The sequence below is a fragment of the Portunus trituberculatus genome, chromosome 41, assembly GCF_017591435.1.
Source record: "Portunus trituberculatus isolate SZX2019 chromosome 41, ASM1759143v1, whole genome shotgun sequence".
Taxonomy (NCBI): domain Eukaryota; kingdom Metazoa; phylum Arthropoda; class Malacostraca; order Decapoda; family Portunidae; genus Portunus; species Portunus trituberculatus.
The window spans coordinates 32,668,361-32,683,925 of record NC_059295.1 but is presented as its reverse complement, the minus strand read 5'-3'; the positions used below and the strand labels follow the sequence as shown (position 1 = coordinate 32,683,925).

Genomic DNA, 15,565 nt, shown 5'->3' with positions numbered 1-15,565 from the left:
CTAATACTATTCTGGAAAACTGATGAAGTTCCCCCTTTCCAATGCCTGCCCTCTATAATTATTGGCAGGTTTTACTGAGTCAATCCATCTCCTTCCTTGTCCATCGGTCCATCAATTCATGTTTTAATAACCTGCATCCCCCGTTGAATCTTCCCTTAGCAGCTCCAGGCTTTGCAATACTCCTGATGACTGGCTGCACAAAAGGAGTCGCTGGAGTGATGGATGGCTCTGGTGTAATGATTTTGCTGTCAAGGTGTACAGTGGCTGGGGCCTGAGGAAGAGTCTTGGGTGTCAATGTGGCTCTGCAATGTTGGGATGTTGGGTCACTTGTGTACTGAGAGGAGGGATGTTGTGAAGAGTACACACTGTCCTTGCTTGTACTTACCTATTTATTATATCATGTTCATCCTATCAGTGGAGTAGTAACAGTAGCAGCACTTTTTATCATATCACCATCATCCCATTACTGCCACTGTTACTGTCCCCACACTCCAAATAACCATGCTTGTGTCCCCCACAGCGGAGCCCCACCAGAGCTTCCCCCGCAACCAGCTGCAGTACGTGAGGGAGTTGGGCCAGGGCTGGTTTGGACAGGTGAGTCATATTGTTCCCCTCACCTGTTTATGTTCCTACCTCCTGCCCTCTCCCTGTCTCCTCTTGTCTCTCTCCTTGCCTCAGTGCCACATGACATGTTGTTGTGGCTTCAGTCAGTCAGTTAATCAAACAGTCAGTCTCTTTACCTTTGTGTTCTGCTTTCTTCCTCTGTGTGTGTGTGTGTGTGTGTGTGTGTGTGTGTGTGTGTGTGTGTGTGTGTGTGTGTGTGTGTGTGTGTATTTACCTAGTTGTATTTACCTAGTTGTAGTTTTACAGGGCCTGGGCTTTATGCTCGTGTGGCCCCGTCTCCATATCTACACTTATCCAATCTTACTTTAAAAGTGTGCACACTCTTTGCAGACACTACTTCTTCATCTAAACTGTTCCACGTCTCAATACATCTCTGGAAACTATATTTTTAATATCTCTCAGACATCTTCCCTTTCTCAGCTTTTTACTATGCGATCTTGTGCTTGGATGTCATATTCTTCTCTCAGGATCAGTTTCTCATTATCCACTTGGTCCATTCCGTTGATCAATTTATAGACTTGTATCAGGTCTCCTCTCTCCTTCTTTGTTCCAAGGTTGGTAGATCCATAGCCTTTAGTCTCTCCTCATATGTCATCCCTTCAAGTTCTGGGACCATTCTTGTAGCCATTTTTGTAGCCTCTCCAATTTTCTTATGTGTTTCTTTTTATGAGGGGTCCACACTACTCCTGCATATTCCAATCTGGGTCTTATTATAGTATTTATCAATTTCTTCATCATTTCTTTGTCCATGTAGTGAAATGCTACTCCAATATTCCTCAGCAAATTATATGTTTCTCTAAAAATTCTATCAATATGGCTTACTGGTTGATTGTTTTCTTCCATCGTCACTCCTAAGTCCTTTTCCTTTTGACTTTCTCCAGTTCTACTCCATCTCCCATCTTATAGATTCCCACAGGTCGTCTTTCACTCTTTCCCATTTCCATGACATGGCTTTTGTTCACATTGAATTCCATTTCCCACTTCTTACTCCATTCCCAGATCTTATTTAGGTCTTCTTGCAGTATTTCACAATCCTCCTTTTGCTTTATAACTCTGCACAGTTTCGTATCATCCGCAAACAAATTTATGTAGCTGTTCACTCCTTCTGGCATGTCGTTAATATAAATGAGGAAAAGTATTGGTGCCAATACTGACCCCTGTGGCACTCCGCTTTCTACTGCTCTCCACTTGGACTTCATATCTTTAACTACCGTCCTTATTTCTCTCCCCCTCAAATAATTTTCTATCCATCTCAATGTGCTTCCTTTTAAGCCACCCTTCTCCTCTAACTTCCACAGTAATCTTGCGTGTGGCACTTTGTCAAACGCCTTTTTTAAATCCAAGTAACTACTATTCTAGAATAGAAACTCAATAAATTAGTTACACAAGACCGTCCTTTTCTAAAACCAAATTGGCTATTTGATATTAATTTGTTGTCTTCAAGGAACTCGATCCATTGTTTCTTTATTATTCTTTCACACATCTTGCATATTACACTAGTTAGTGATACCGGTCTGTAATTTAAAGGTTCTTCTTTCCTTCCACTCTTATATATGGGAACCACCTCAGCTCTTTTCCATTCTACTGGCACTGTTCCATTTTCTATTGAGCATTTTATGATGTTGTATATAGGACTTGCTAGTTCTTCCCTACATTCTTTCAGTATTCTGCCTGAGACTTCATCCGGTCCCATTGCCTTCTCTTCATCCAGTTCCTTCATTAACTCTTTTATTTCAAGCTTGGTTACTTTAATCTCTTTCATATAGATTGTCTCTCTATTGTGTGTGTGTGTGTGTGTGTGTGTGTGTGTGTGTGTGTGTGTGTGTGTGTGTGTGTGTGTGTGTGTGTGTGTGTGTGTGTGTTCCTTCTTTCTCTTACATTAGCAATGCATCTTGTTACCTCTGATATCATTTTTATCTGAATATTTGAGTCTTAATTCTTATACATTTGTAATATTTACTCAGTAGTACAGTATCATGTATGGACTGAGCTTCCCTCATATGATTCCCTCTCTGATTCTATATTTGTTGAGTTTTTTCCTTTAATTGGGGCACATTTCACACCTGTGTAATCTAATCTTGTGTTCTACTCTAGGTATGCCTGTGGGAAGCTCTACACTAATTATCTGTGTATCTGTCTTCCTAATCTTTATCTGGTAAAAGATTATGAATTAATTAAACAAACAAACACAATACATAACTGGCTGAACGAATAAATGCTAAACCCAATACAGTAATTACATTCTGTTATGTTAACTATAGGTATTTGCATTTCACCAATGTGGCACTTATCCACAAGTAATGAGTGTGTCTTGATGGCAGACAACTAACAGTACATAATGAATTACTCAGGCTGGTTAGAAATAGGTTCTTTGCTAAGAATAATGGAGTATCATTGGGGTGTCTCATGGAAGGTTAGCAGGCAGTATGCATGACAGGCTCATGCTCAATGAGTGTGCAATGTGTGGGTGACAGTTGTCAGCTGTTTCATTCACTTAATTTCATGTTCCGATGGAAGTGATGGCTCACTTACAAATTTCACAAGCTCACAGTTTTGCCTCCCAGGTGTCACCGGTGCAGTGTAAAATAGTATTGTGTGATGTACAGTAGCTTATTTCTATAGTTTAAGAGATTTTAGAGGTAAACTGCAAAGTTTTCAGTGACCCAGGCATATGCAGGGAGGCAGCTAGGACTGTCCAGCCTGGCAAGCTGCAGTTACTAGGTGAACAAAGACTAATAATAACTAGTTTTGCTGACAAAACTAGTTATTATGAAAAGAATGATGAGAATGAGGAATTTTTGTTTAATTTTATTTTTTCATTTCCCTAGTTAAGCATGTGCATTTGTATAAAGCCGTCATCTTTTTTCAATAACCTTTTCTGACAAGGAATAAGTTTAATTTAGCACGAGTTCTCTTGGGAGGCTGCTGACCAAGGCTGTCAAGGTCCCCCTCCAGGATAGTGTGAATTATTAGGTTTAATCATGCAAGGCTCACTCCACACCCTTCCCTCCCTGGCAGGTGTTGGAGGGCCGTGCAGCAGGGGTGTTCAGTGACCACACTAAAGGTGAGTCTCCAGTGAGCACAACAGTGGGCAGCGGTGGCCTCACCCCTGTGGCTGTGAAGGTGCTGCGGGAGGATGCCTCACCCTCAGAGCAGCAGTACTTCCTTCAGGAGCTACGACCATACCGTGACTTGTCCCACCCCAACGTGCTGCGGGTGCTGGCACACTGCCTGGAGGCAGAGCCCTTCCTCATCCTGCTGCAGCTGTGTCCCAGGGTGAGCTGTTATGCCACCCAATCTGTTTTCTTGTTTCAAGCTCAGAATGCATATTAAATCTCTTATATACATAAATATTGTACATGCAATGGGTATGAATCGTGCAGAACTCATCCTTGCTCAGCTATTCATTGTGCCTCTCTTGCAGGGGGACCTCAAGGCTGTGCTGAGGAGTGACAGGAGTCTGAGCGAGGTAGCATTGCTTCGCATGACCCTGGATGTGGCATCCGGCCTCACACACATGCATGCACATCACTTCATCCACACGTGAGTCATTCTGGCTGTGGGATGGATGCCCAGATGAGTGTCTGTTGAGTTCTAATCTTTTGAAGTGATTTATGTGATGAGAAGATAATGAGTATTTGTTGAGGTAACATGTGAAACTTATGGCACATGAAGCTCACAAAGGTTCTCTCTCTCTTTCCAAACACAGGGACTTGGCTGCCAGGAACTGTGTGGTAGAGGAAGACAACTCTGTGAAGATTGGAGACTATGGGTTCAGTTTAAATTCTTATAAGGTAAGAAACAACATTAGACACCAACTGAGATCTAGAGTGATTTCTTTTAATTGATGTTTGCATTTGCCTCCATGATACTTCAAAGAGAGGACATTTATTGTGCCAGATTATTGTATAATATCTACTAGTAGTGAATTATAATAGTATGAGCCAATCATAGGCATCAACAGATACCTATTGTTATTTTATCAATTAATGTACCTATTCTCAAATTACAACAATGACATTCAAAGTATTTTTACCACCTGATGCACTACATATATATTAATATTTATGCAACTTGTCATTATACTCGTGGTGAATTGTATACTTTAAGAGAAATTACCTAAACACAAAAAAGAGGAGTTATTCCATTGTTGTGTTCATGGAGTGTGTCAAGCCACAGACTTGTCACTACCCACACAGCTTTACTTGATGCTGCTGCTGCTGCTGCTGCTGCTGCTGTGTCTCCTGATCACGCAATTGGCTTGAGCTTGAATGATGCAATGCAGCTAGTGAATTTGCAGGAATGTTTTCTTATCACAGACAATATACTGTGGTGTGGTTACACTCTTTCTTCTTTCACAGTATCATCATCATTATCATCATTATTATCATTATCAATTTTCTCCTATGGGTTTGGACACTTCCAGATGTAAACAATTAACCTTTGATAAATACTACATATGTCAGAGATACAGTGTCTTGCTTGTGTTGCAGGATGAGTACTACTGTGCTGGTGATGTGGCACTTCCCCTGCGGTGGTGCTCCCCAGAAACCCTCAAGTGCACCGACACCACCATTGAGACCAAGGAGGTAGTGTGCTGTGTGTGGCATGGAATTGTAATGATCTACCCTTATAATGGTGGATTTTAGTCATGATCCTGTTGGCCTTTTTCCTTGTATGCAATTTAGTACAGTAAACACTTGATATAGTAAGTTGCTGTGATATTGTGGACATTGGGTGTAGCATATTGTTTCAGTCTATCAAATAAGTCTTGCCTTGGTTATAGTCATAAGAGAAGAAAACAGGAAAGTATTGGAGCCTCCAAAACAGCCATTTCATATAGTGAACCTGATTTTATTAAATGCTTGCTAAAATACTATCAGATATATTAGGGGTTCTCTAACTGGGGTTTGCAAACCCCTAGGGGTTCACAAGAAAATTTTCAGTGGTACTGAGATGGCTGATTAAATAATATCCTTTGCAGTATAGCTATCATTGCATATTGAGTTAGTGTCAGTCACTAAATTAACATTGTGTTTGATGTCAGATTATTGAGGGTTTGAGTTTTATAACTCAGTGGGGTTCTTATTATTATTATTTTTTTTTTTTAATGAAAATTAACTCCTTCCCCCAAATAGTTATATTGAGGGTTTATTGCAGCATTAAATCAATTGGTGTCCCTTGCACTGAGCACTTCCAGAAGTAACTTATTCAAAGTGTCAGTACTTCAATTGGAGAAACACAATTTGATGTGTAGTTTTTTTCTTTCTGTATAGCTTGCTCTTACCTTGTTGTTCACTCTGAGTTGATTATTTATGCTACCAGAATGCCTTCAGATGTCCTTTGTTGCCAGGTTACCAAGGCAGCCAATGTGTGGAGCTTTGGTGTGGTAATGTGGGAGATAGCCAGCCGAGGTGACCTGCCGTACCACCACTTGGACCACGAGCAGGTGATCCAGGATGTCATTGTGGACCAGACAACCCAGCTGGACCTTCCGTCAAACCTGCAGCTCCATGCCGGCAAGCTGTATGTCACACAGGGACTTGGGGTGCTCTGCTGACTGCCCTCTCCTCACTTTACATAATTAGTGTACCAACAAATAAGATATATTAGTTTTTTCTAATATCTTTTGTCTTTATGTCATCCAAGCACCACCAATATTAGCATAAAGTCACTGACATGCTAAAGAATAAGTGTGGGATTGGACAGCCATCTTTTTAATATCTTTTGTAAGCCATCCATCAGCATTTGCTTACTATTATGTGTAACTTAGTGTTAGTTAACTTAGATATTCTTAAATGCTTTCTTCTTTTACTGGGACTATTTTTCAAAGACTTGCATTAGATTTGGCTACAGTGGAGGAAAAAAGGGCTGGCCGGGTCGCCATTTTGTAGCTTCATAATAACCACGCTAACTTTCGCAGCCTCCCCAATCCCCCAGATGGTTCACAAAGTTACGAACAACATAACAATAAAATCACGTAATACTTACAAACATCTGACTACTTATTTGAGGAAAGACCAGTCTTCCTGATCTTGGTTAGACGTGTTGGAACAGAGTTTGCCAGATGCTGCAGCGTAGAGGCAGGAATCCTCGCCCAGGCGGCATGCAACTTAGCCTCTAATTTCTCTATCGTAGAGGTGTCTCTTTCCCTCAGATCCCTTTTTAGAATACTCCACAAGTTCTCTATGGAGTTGAGGTCTGGAATGTTGCTTGGCCAATCAGGAATATACTCAATCTCATTATCCTGGAGCCAGTTTTTGATGGAGTGTGCTCTGTGTGCTGGGGCACTGTCATGCATGAGGATCTCAGCACCACTGTTCACAAAACACTCCCCCAAGTTTTCTTCCAAAATGTTAAGATAAACTTGCTGGTTTACCATGACATTCCTCTGGAGCACCACTAATCCCTTTACCCCCTTACCCGAAAGCACCCCATACCATAAGGGATGGAGGGTGTTTTATTGTAAGGGCACAAGTCTTGGGATCATCCCTGTTGACACCCTTCCTCACCCACACTCTCTTTCCCTTCGTGTCACTCACTATGAATAATGACTCGTCAGTCCACAGGACACTGTGCCACTTTTTTAAGGGCCACTCTAAATATTTCTTAGCAAATTCTTTGCGAGATTTCTTTTGTTTATCATTTAAAGCGTGTTTTCTACGTGCCGCCACTTTTTTGTAATTGAGTCGCTTGTGCAGTGCGCCAGACAGTTCTAACGGTCACATCACCAAGCAACTGGGGATTTTCCTCCTTAAGTTTCCTTGCTGTAAGGGTGGGAGTGACATCCACGCACCGCTTCAGGACTCTGAGCGAAATTTCATTAATTTTCGTTGGTCTGCCATTACTCTTACCAGGAGTGGGTGCTTGACCACTCGGAGACGCTTTGAACTTAGCAACCAAGCGACGAACACTTTGCTCACTCACACCGGTTTCTTTCACTATGTCCTTTGTTTGAAGGCCTAGTTTGTGACACTGAATCACACTGACCCTAGTATCATGATCAAGGGGCTTCCCACTCATGAGGGATGGATGTCAGACACGATAAAGTAAAGCAGACTTTAATTTCTGCTAATCGCGCGGGAGAGTGGCAGCGGTCAAACAACAGATGCCCACTGATGTCTTGATTGATACTGAAACACAGTGTCTATTGCAACTGATGAGTGAGTGATGGGGTGAGGTTACTATGTAGTCAATTACCGGCATTTTTCCTTAAGTGAGAAATGGATGGTGCCAAATACAGAAATAAAGGCTGGCCGGCCTCCTACTCGGCCAGCCTTTTTTTCCTCCACTGTAGATATATTTCTAGCCTTTGAGAATAGTCCTTGTGAGAGAATTATGTGTTTAAAAATTCAAGCCATAGGTCCACTCTGTCCTTTTGTATCTGCCACATAGCCCCCACCAATCATGCTGCGTGAAAGATCTCCACTACTTGAAAATGAAATCAAAGTAAAGATTGATGTTACTGAGTTTTGTAATGACTGCAGGTACAACATCATGAAGCAGTGCTGGGAGGGGGAGGAGAGCCGCCCTGCCATGATGCACACCCACTCCCTTCTGGCACACCTGTGGGAGCATGCTGCTGCCACACCCGACCAAGACACCTCCTCCCTAGGAGACTTTGAGCAGCGGTGGAACCAACTCCAGCAGCTGGACTGCCGTGACCACAGCATCATGCACACTGGCAACACCTCAAGCCTCAGGTGAGGAGACCAGAGGGAAGGAATATGAAGTTGTATACAGAATGCTGCTGCGTTATTGAATCCTTCCATGGCATTTCTCATGGGAGAGTTAGAGAATTCCTTGAAAAAGATGTTACATATAGATAGATATGTGGCTGTAGTAGCAGATAAAGTATTATCTTTGAGCATTTGATATTAAGTGTCATTGTTTAAACAGTCATTGAGAAACTGATCTTACATATTTTATAGAGTTTTCAATAAGAACTAATAATTGTCTTTCCCTCACAGATTTGAGAGCGACTTTAATTTGTCATCAGCAATGGACACTCAACCTCTGGGTGAGGCAATGTCTCCCAGCCTGCAAAACCTGCATGGATCTGCTGAGGACTTGGATGCAAGGATAGATGCCAGGTTCAAGCCTCTGCCTTCCTGGCTTGGTGTGGAGCCTGGCCAACAGATTGACAGTCTCACACAGGAGATCACTGATGCCATACTCAAGCTTGATGACTATCTGGCTGGAGAGAAATCAGAGCCCAGCACTGGTCAGACTTCCCCAGAAAAGGGGGGAGTGAACTTCAAGCTGGGTAAGGATTCCTTTGTCTCCAACCCCCCTGAGTCCATTGCTACTCGAATGGGGGGAATATCCATCGATGATGGGAGAGGCCACCCTAGCCTCACAGGAGCACTGTCAGAGGAGGAGGAAGGATTCTCTATGAAGTTGGAACAAGGAGCATTCACAGAAATGGTGCGCCTCAAGAGCCAGAGTGTGCAGGATTTTATGAAGCTGACAGTGGTGGACGATGCCAGTGACTCGGACACTACTAGTCAGCGCAACTCCCTTGGTTTTGAACCACTATCACAAGAGAAGACTTTTTCCAGTGAGGGGAACATTAAGGAGGCACTGAGGGATGCCAAGTTCATGGGAGACCTGGAGCGTCTGCAGGCAGAGCACCGGTATTCCATCATCACGGAGGTGAGCAGGGAGTGTGCTTCCTCCATAGAATACAGGAACCAAGGCCTTAATGGAGACACATTCTTGAGTGAGTACCACCAAGAGGATGAGACTCCACAAGGCGGCTCCACTGACAGGCTGATAATTGATGCTGAGTCGGAGGGTTCCAGTAATTCTCATGAGAGACTACACAGTGAACAGGATCCTTTTTTATGTAAACTGATCTCCTCTGAGACAACAGAGGAGACAGTGAAGAAAGTCTGTGATGCAAAAGAGGGAAAGAGTGCACCCTCTGATGAAACAGACAACAGTGTGGGAGTGAAGCCTCTTCCTGCTTCCCCTGACTGTGTGGTGTCTTCCCGGGAGCCTAAGCCAGTGGCTCTCCCAGACATTGTGGCTCACAATGGAGGCTCCAGCCTGGCCCACTCGTCTCTCTCACCCCCAACAAGCCCCTCTGCCTTCACTCATATCAACAGTAATCAGCGTAAAGAGTTCCGTTTCATATTTGGGAATGAAATGGCTGAAGGCCCCAAGAGTGCTGAGGAGGATCTGCCTGATGGCTCAGCACATGTGACATCTGTGGTGTTCAGTGAAAACATCAAAGAGGAGACAGCTGAAGGTAGTCTGAAGGACAATAGTCAAGAGAAAAGTGTTTTAGGAAGTACCAGTGATGAAGAAAGCTTATCAAATGCAACAGAGCATGTAGTGAAAGGTAATTATGTGGATTCATTTGATGATAGAAGTGATTCCGATAATTTTTCCCTGTATGACAAACATTTTGTTGAGGGACGAACAAGCACACCATTTAAAGTCCTGAGTCTGACCAGAACAGGAGTGATGGATAAGGATGAGTTACAAAGTGAATGTTTAAATAGTGAATTCAGTGGATCTCTAACTAGTAGTAAAGAAGAGACTGCTGATATTAACAGCTCACAGAACAACGAAGTTAAACAGAGACTTGTATTCAGTACAAGTAGTAGTGAAGGTAAAGACACCAGTAATAAAGGTGAACAAGGAAAGAATGAGGGCCTGTCAAGTATAAAAGAGGAAAGTGTGCCCAGCTACACCCCTGAGGAGATAGTGAAAGGGGAAGAGATAGTGATTGGAGCCTTGGAAGACTACTCTCTGGATCTATATAAAGCTGTCAAGTCCACAGAGGCTCCTCCAGTCAGTCCGTCATCTGATGCACCAGCTGCACAACTCCCCGGGTCCGAGGACACAAAGATTAGTGCCGAGTTCAGTGGTATTGAGTTTGATCTTGATCAGTGGGACAAATTTCTAGGAAAAACATTGAGTAGAGAAAATTCATGCTCAGATCCTGTATTTATGGAAGGTATTATTGGAGATGGGGACGTTGCGTGTGATGCAGTGAACGACTCAGTTGCTGTCGGCTTTGAACAAGATATTCTGAACAAAGAGGATATTTCAGCAAATGCTACTTCTTCAAACATATCTGATTTTGTTAGTCCAAGTTTTTACACTGCACATGAAGGTGTGAGCAGCACCTTAGTTGGCTCAGGTGAGGGCACTCAGGTGTTGTCTGAGTCAGAGCTCAGTCTGAAGGGTGACAGAAAGCTAGAGCATAAGTCTGCCACACCACCAGAGGTAACACAACAGTCCAGCAAAGCCTCACCTCTCAGTGAAGCATTGACTGAGAATCATCAATCGGTGCAGAGTGAAGAGTCCTTCCACACTGTAGCTTCTAAAGTGTCCACATCACCAGAGCATTTGCACCATGATAAAACTCCTACACTGGTGGACAATACAACCACCACCCCTAGCAGTGCCACCAGTGCTGGACTGGAAGAGGCAGTGATGGAGGAGTCCATGTACTCTAACACCAGCTGGGGAGAGTTCCCCTCTCCTCAGTTCTCATACAAGAAAGAAGCTCCAGTCGATACCTCATTTGAACAGTCTGGTGAAGTTGAACCTGTGAGCACAAAGACCAAACTGAAGCTAGACTTGGCTGGAGGAATGTTGGGTGGAATTCCAGACCATTTTTCCAGTGACATTTTGGATCCAGTAGTGCATACAAACAACAGTGCATATTCTGTAGACAGTGACAATTTCAAACAAGAAAAGTGTCCAGAAAATTTGCTACTAAATAATGATGTGGATTCTATGCCCATGACCAGGGAAGTTATAAATGGTTTAGAGACAGAAAGAAGTAGTTCAGATGCCAATGGTGTGTCCAGTGCCTTACAATTTGGGTCGCCAAGCTCAGATCCTCACACTACCTTGATCATTCAGGGTGAAGATGACCTTTCCCCAAGTGCTTATCAGGGGAGTTGGTCTGCTCGAGGTGACGGTGAGGGAGCCCTGCGGGGTAATGAATTAGAAAATGGAGATTTTTGGGAACAGCAAATGGTGGCATGGCAAGCAGCAGCTTTTCAGACTCGACAGCTGCTGCAGGAAGCAGCTGGTCAAGGAGAGGAGGGAGTAGTGCAGGAACAAACCAAAAGACAAGAGGAAGAGGAAGTTAGTCCTCGAAGTGATGCATCCTCCTCTTCCAAAAGCTTATACTCTTCCACTGATTTGCTGAACTTGGATGATGAAGGAACATACGTATCGTACAACACAACAGACGAGGAAGAAGTGCTTGGCTACAGACCCGAGGATATCAGTGCTCTGCGTGCTGAGTTGAGCCTCAAGCTGGAGACTGGGCAGGGAGAGTCACAGCAGCAGGAGCCAGAAGAGCCAGAGGATCCTGCCATTCTAGACAGAGACAATGTGGTCATTAACTATAGAGGAATAATTTCCTCCACCTTGTCTCCGATCAAAGAGGAAAGCTTCCTTGAAGAGGATGATACTCCAGGAAGGAGGGGAAGCCATGGAAATGGTGTAGAGGGTGACTCAGTACTGGACTGGAGCATAGAGTTTGAGGAACCTGCCTCCAATGACTGTGAAGAAAGTAAATCTAATACATTTGTGATAAGCGACTCCAGCATCATGCAGCTATCTGCGCCACTCCAGATAGAACATCTGTCTGGGGTACAGACAGGCACCAAGGCTGATGATGGCAGCAGCCAAAGCCCACAAGAGTGCTCAAGAATTGCTGGAGAAGCTTTGGGAGCTTCTCTGGAGAATACTCATGATAGCTTGATATTAGAAGACCTGGATGAAGAGGATGGCCCTGCCTCCATACAGATTTACAACTCTGGAACAAACCTTGATGCTGAGGACATATTAGTTGTCAATACGGAAACCAATGAGGCAACCATTGTGGACCAGGGGAAGCCCAGAAGCCACTTGGCCTTTGTAACAGAGCAAGAACCACCCCCTGAAGCCCCTCCACTCCACCCATTGGGTTTTGAGGACACAGATGATGTAGCTCCAGAATCCATCCCCTCAGAGGAAGGTCGCTCCCTGCAGCAGCTGCTGCGGCGGGAGCAGGCTGCTTCCGGCAAGCTGTCCTGGGATCAGACAGACAGCCATGGCATCCAAGAAGATGAAAGAAGCTCAGAATCAAAATCAACAACAGAGTTTGTCATCACCAGCGGTGATGCACCAAGCAGTTCTCCCGAGGGCATCCAGGTTCCTGCCTATCACTCATACTTCACATCTGCCCTCAGCAGCATCTCCCACCCTAGTGCCAGTCTTGAGGAGCCTCCTCTGTATGAGCAGGTGGAACAAATCTCACTTCCTTATGAGGTCAACTATCCTCCACCAACAGCACTGGAGGAGGAGGAGGAAGAACTGCACAGTCTGGAGGATGTGCAGCAACAGCAGCAAGGTGATGGCAGCACTGGTGGCCACAATATTAGTGAAATTGAGGATGATGAAGATGCTGCTCCTATCAAACTGAGCTTCCTTGGTCGCCTATACTCTGATGAGGACAAGGAGGAGCAGCACAAGAAACCTAAGGCTGAGAGGGAGGCCACACTTCTCTCAGACTCTGAGGGAGAAGATCTTCCCAACAAACTTACAGTCCTTCCCAAAACTGAGGAGCCCAGTAGCCTCAGACACATGACATCGGCAGAGTTTTTGGCTTCAGAGATGTACAAGGTGGGTATCTGTTCAGATAGTTGCTGACACTATCATCATAATACAGTAATCACAGTGACAGGTTCAGTTGAGCCTGGGAATGGGAATTGTAATGGATGATCCTCAGTTTTGCCACATGCCTTTCACAAGACTGTAGATTCTATTGTGTTTGTTTATGTCAAAAGGATTACAACAGATAGTACAGACTTACTACATTACATGTTTATCTTCCAATATGTATGTGCAGACTAATGATGCTGAAGAGGTTGAGGAGCAGCTAACAGCTGAGGCAGACTCTGAGGAGGACTCAGAAGATGAAAACAGCCCCAGAGGGAGTCCTGCCAAGGGTGAAGGAGCAAGTCCTACTTCTCATGAATCCAGATACACTCCAGACTGGGAGACAGACTCCGACACTGATGACGACAGTTCCTCCACCAGTGGGGAGTTCATGTGGAAGGTGAGTGGAGGCATGTTTGTGAAGCCCATGTGGGAGTGGAGTGGTGGCACTGACAGCTGAGCACTGCTAGCCCAAATGCATGTCAGTCCCAAGCAGCCTGCTAGATTCACTGTACAGGCTAAGAGACAATCACCCAAACTGCCTGCTGGTGATTACTTTTTAATGTGATATTTTGTGTGTCTCTTTATCTTTATAATGATACTCTCCATAATGTTTAGGTTAAGTATATAATTTCTGTGTCTTAACCTTTCTTTCTAATAACTTACTTGTGGAAGTCATAATTTCCTTTACTTCAAAGGCAATGCAACAAATGCACTATATTGCACCACAAATATCAGGCCACTGAATAATGGAAGATTGACTTAAATGTCAGGCACTTTATTTTAAAAAATCAAACTTTTCATTAATGAAATAATCAGAGTAACAAACACTGGATATGCACCTGCACCTGCACCTGCACTTGCACTGTTCCAGCAAAACTATATAAAATCCTTCAAGACAGGAAAATGTCAGTGAGATTCAGTCTTTTCAATCAGAAATATTTCTTTTATCATATTTTGTTTATCTCTGAAATACTGCAAAATTTTCACCATCTAACCTTATGTCGTAAATATATATCTAGCTATTGAATTTTTCACAAATATTCAGCGATGAGCAAAATGTTTCAGTCTCCCAGTCATCAGGGAACCCAAGCATTATGGTGTTATAACAGGTCTTACCTTTACTGTGCCAATAATTCCTGTTAAGTTGCTCGATGAAGCCTTGCAATGCCTAGTGAGTGTGCCTGCTAAATGCTAATGTTTGTGTGCAACCTTAATGTAGTGATGCAGGATAAAGAACTTGTGGCATCTCTCAGAATTGCACCCAGCATGTGACTCCCATTCACTGGTGGACTCACTAGATCACAGAGCAGATCAAATAAGCATTTCATGTGTGGGAGAATAACCTTGCAAGTACTAATATTGTTGTGCTTCTCTGAGCTGCCAGGAGGAGGAGGAGGAGAAGGACAAACATGTAGAAGAAAAGGTAAGCTGATTGAAACGTGTGTGTGTGTGTGTGTGTGTGTGTGTGTGTGTGTGTGTGTGTGTGTGTGTGTGTGTGTGTGTTTATGTAATTGTGCCGTACTGTTCTAGCATTAATGTCTGTTGGTTTTGAACTCGACTCTAAATTCTTGAGTATTTCTTGCATGACCTTTCCTGCATCTAAGGGTGTTTATTGGTGTGGAAACCTTTACCTCTTATGTCTTTCCTATGGTGCTTTCAAACTTTCTTTCTGTGATGTATGTTTGCATGTGCATGTGTGTGTGTGTGTGTGTGTGTGTGTGTGTGTGTGTGTGTGTGTGTGTGTGTGTGTTTATTTGTTTGCTTGTTTTTGTGTCCATATCAGAAGAGTAGAATTCTCTTTGCTTGTTGTTTCAGTAATGCTGATTTCATTATGTTTTGTCTTACTTCAGTCAGTAACTTTGATTTTAACATTACAACACAAACAGTAGTAAAAGGAAAGATTGATTATGTGTGTGTGTGTGTGTGTGTGTGTGTGTGTGTGTGTGTGTGTGTGTGTGTGTGTGTGTGTGTGTGTGTGTCTGTGTCTGTGTGTGTGTGTGTGTGTTTGGGTGGGAAAGAAAAGTCTGCTTTTTTACATTATTATTAAACTAGTAAATAAAAGGACTTGTATCTTAATATACTTAATAGTCGTAATGGATTTCAGGATTGCCAAAATTTCATAAAAAACACATTAAGATGACCTCTTGTAAATAGGATGATAGGAAGATAAATGCCTACTTAATTATTCATATTGAAGAATTCCAATATCCTTTATTGTAAAGACCATTTAGTCTAGAATATGAAGGAAGCTGCAAGAAGTCTG

At 43.3% G+C, this 15,565-nt stretch overlaps 1 protein-coding gene across 6 annotated transcripts in view; it reads left to right on the top strand.

Moving 5' to 3' along the window:
- LOC123516909 overlaps positions 1-15,565 on the top strand; it is a 133,162-nt gene that overhangs the window by 111,884 nt on the left and 5,713 nt on the right. For 5 of the 6 annotated variants that reach the window (XM_045276676.1, XM_045276672.1, XM_045276675.1 and 2 more), the window contains 10 exons: positions 521-594; positions 3,643-3,900; positions 4,049-4,167; positions 4,334-4,418; positions 5,118-5,213; positions 5,978-6,150; positions 8,112-8,327; positions 8,595-13,263; positions 13,490-13,699; positions 14,687-14,725. In XM_045276676.1, the coding sequence (XP_045132611.1) occupies positions 521-594; positions 3,643-3,900; positions 4,049-4,167; positions 4,334-4,418; positions 5,118-5,213; positions 5,978-6,150; positions 8,112-8,327; positions 8,595-13,263; positions 13,490-13,699; positions 14,687-14,725 (5,939 nt within the window). The remainder of the gene's footprint in view (positions 1-520; positions 595-3,642; positions 3,901-4,048; positions 4,168-4,333; positions 4,419-5,117; positions 5,214-5,977; positions 6,151-8,111; positions 8,328-8,594; positions 13,264-13,489; positions 13,700-14,686; positions 14,726-15,565) is intronic. The other variant, XM_045276674.1, reaches the window with a different exon arrangement.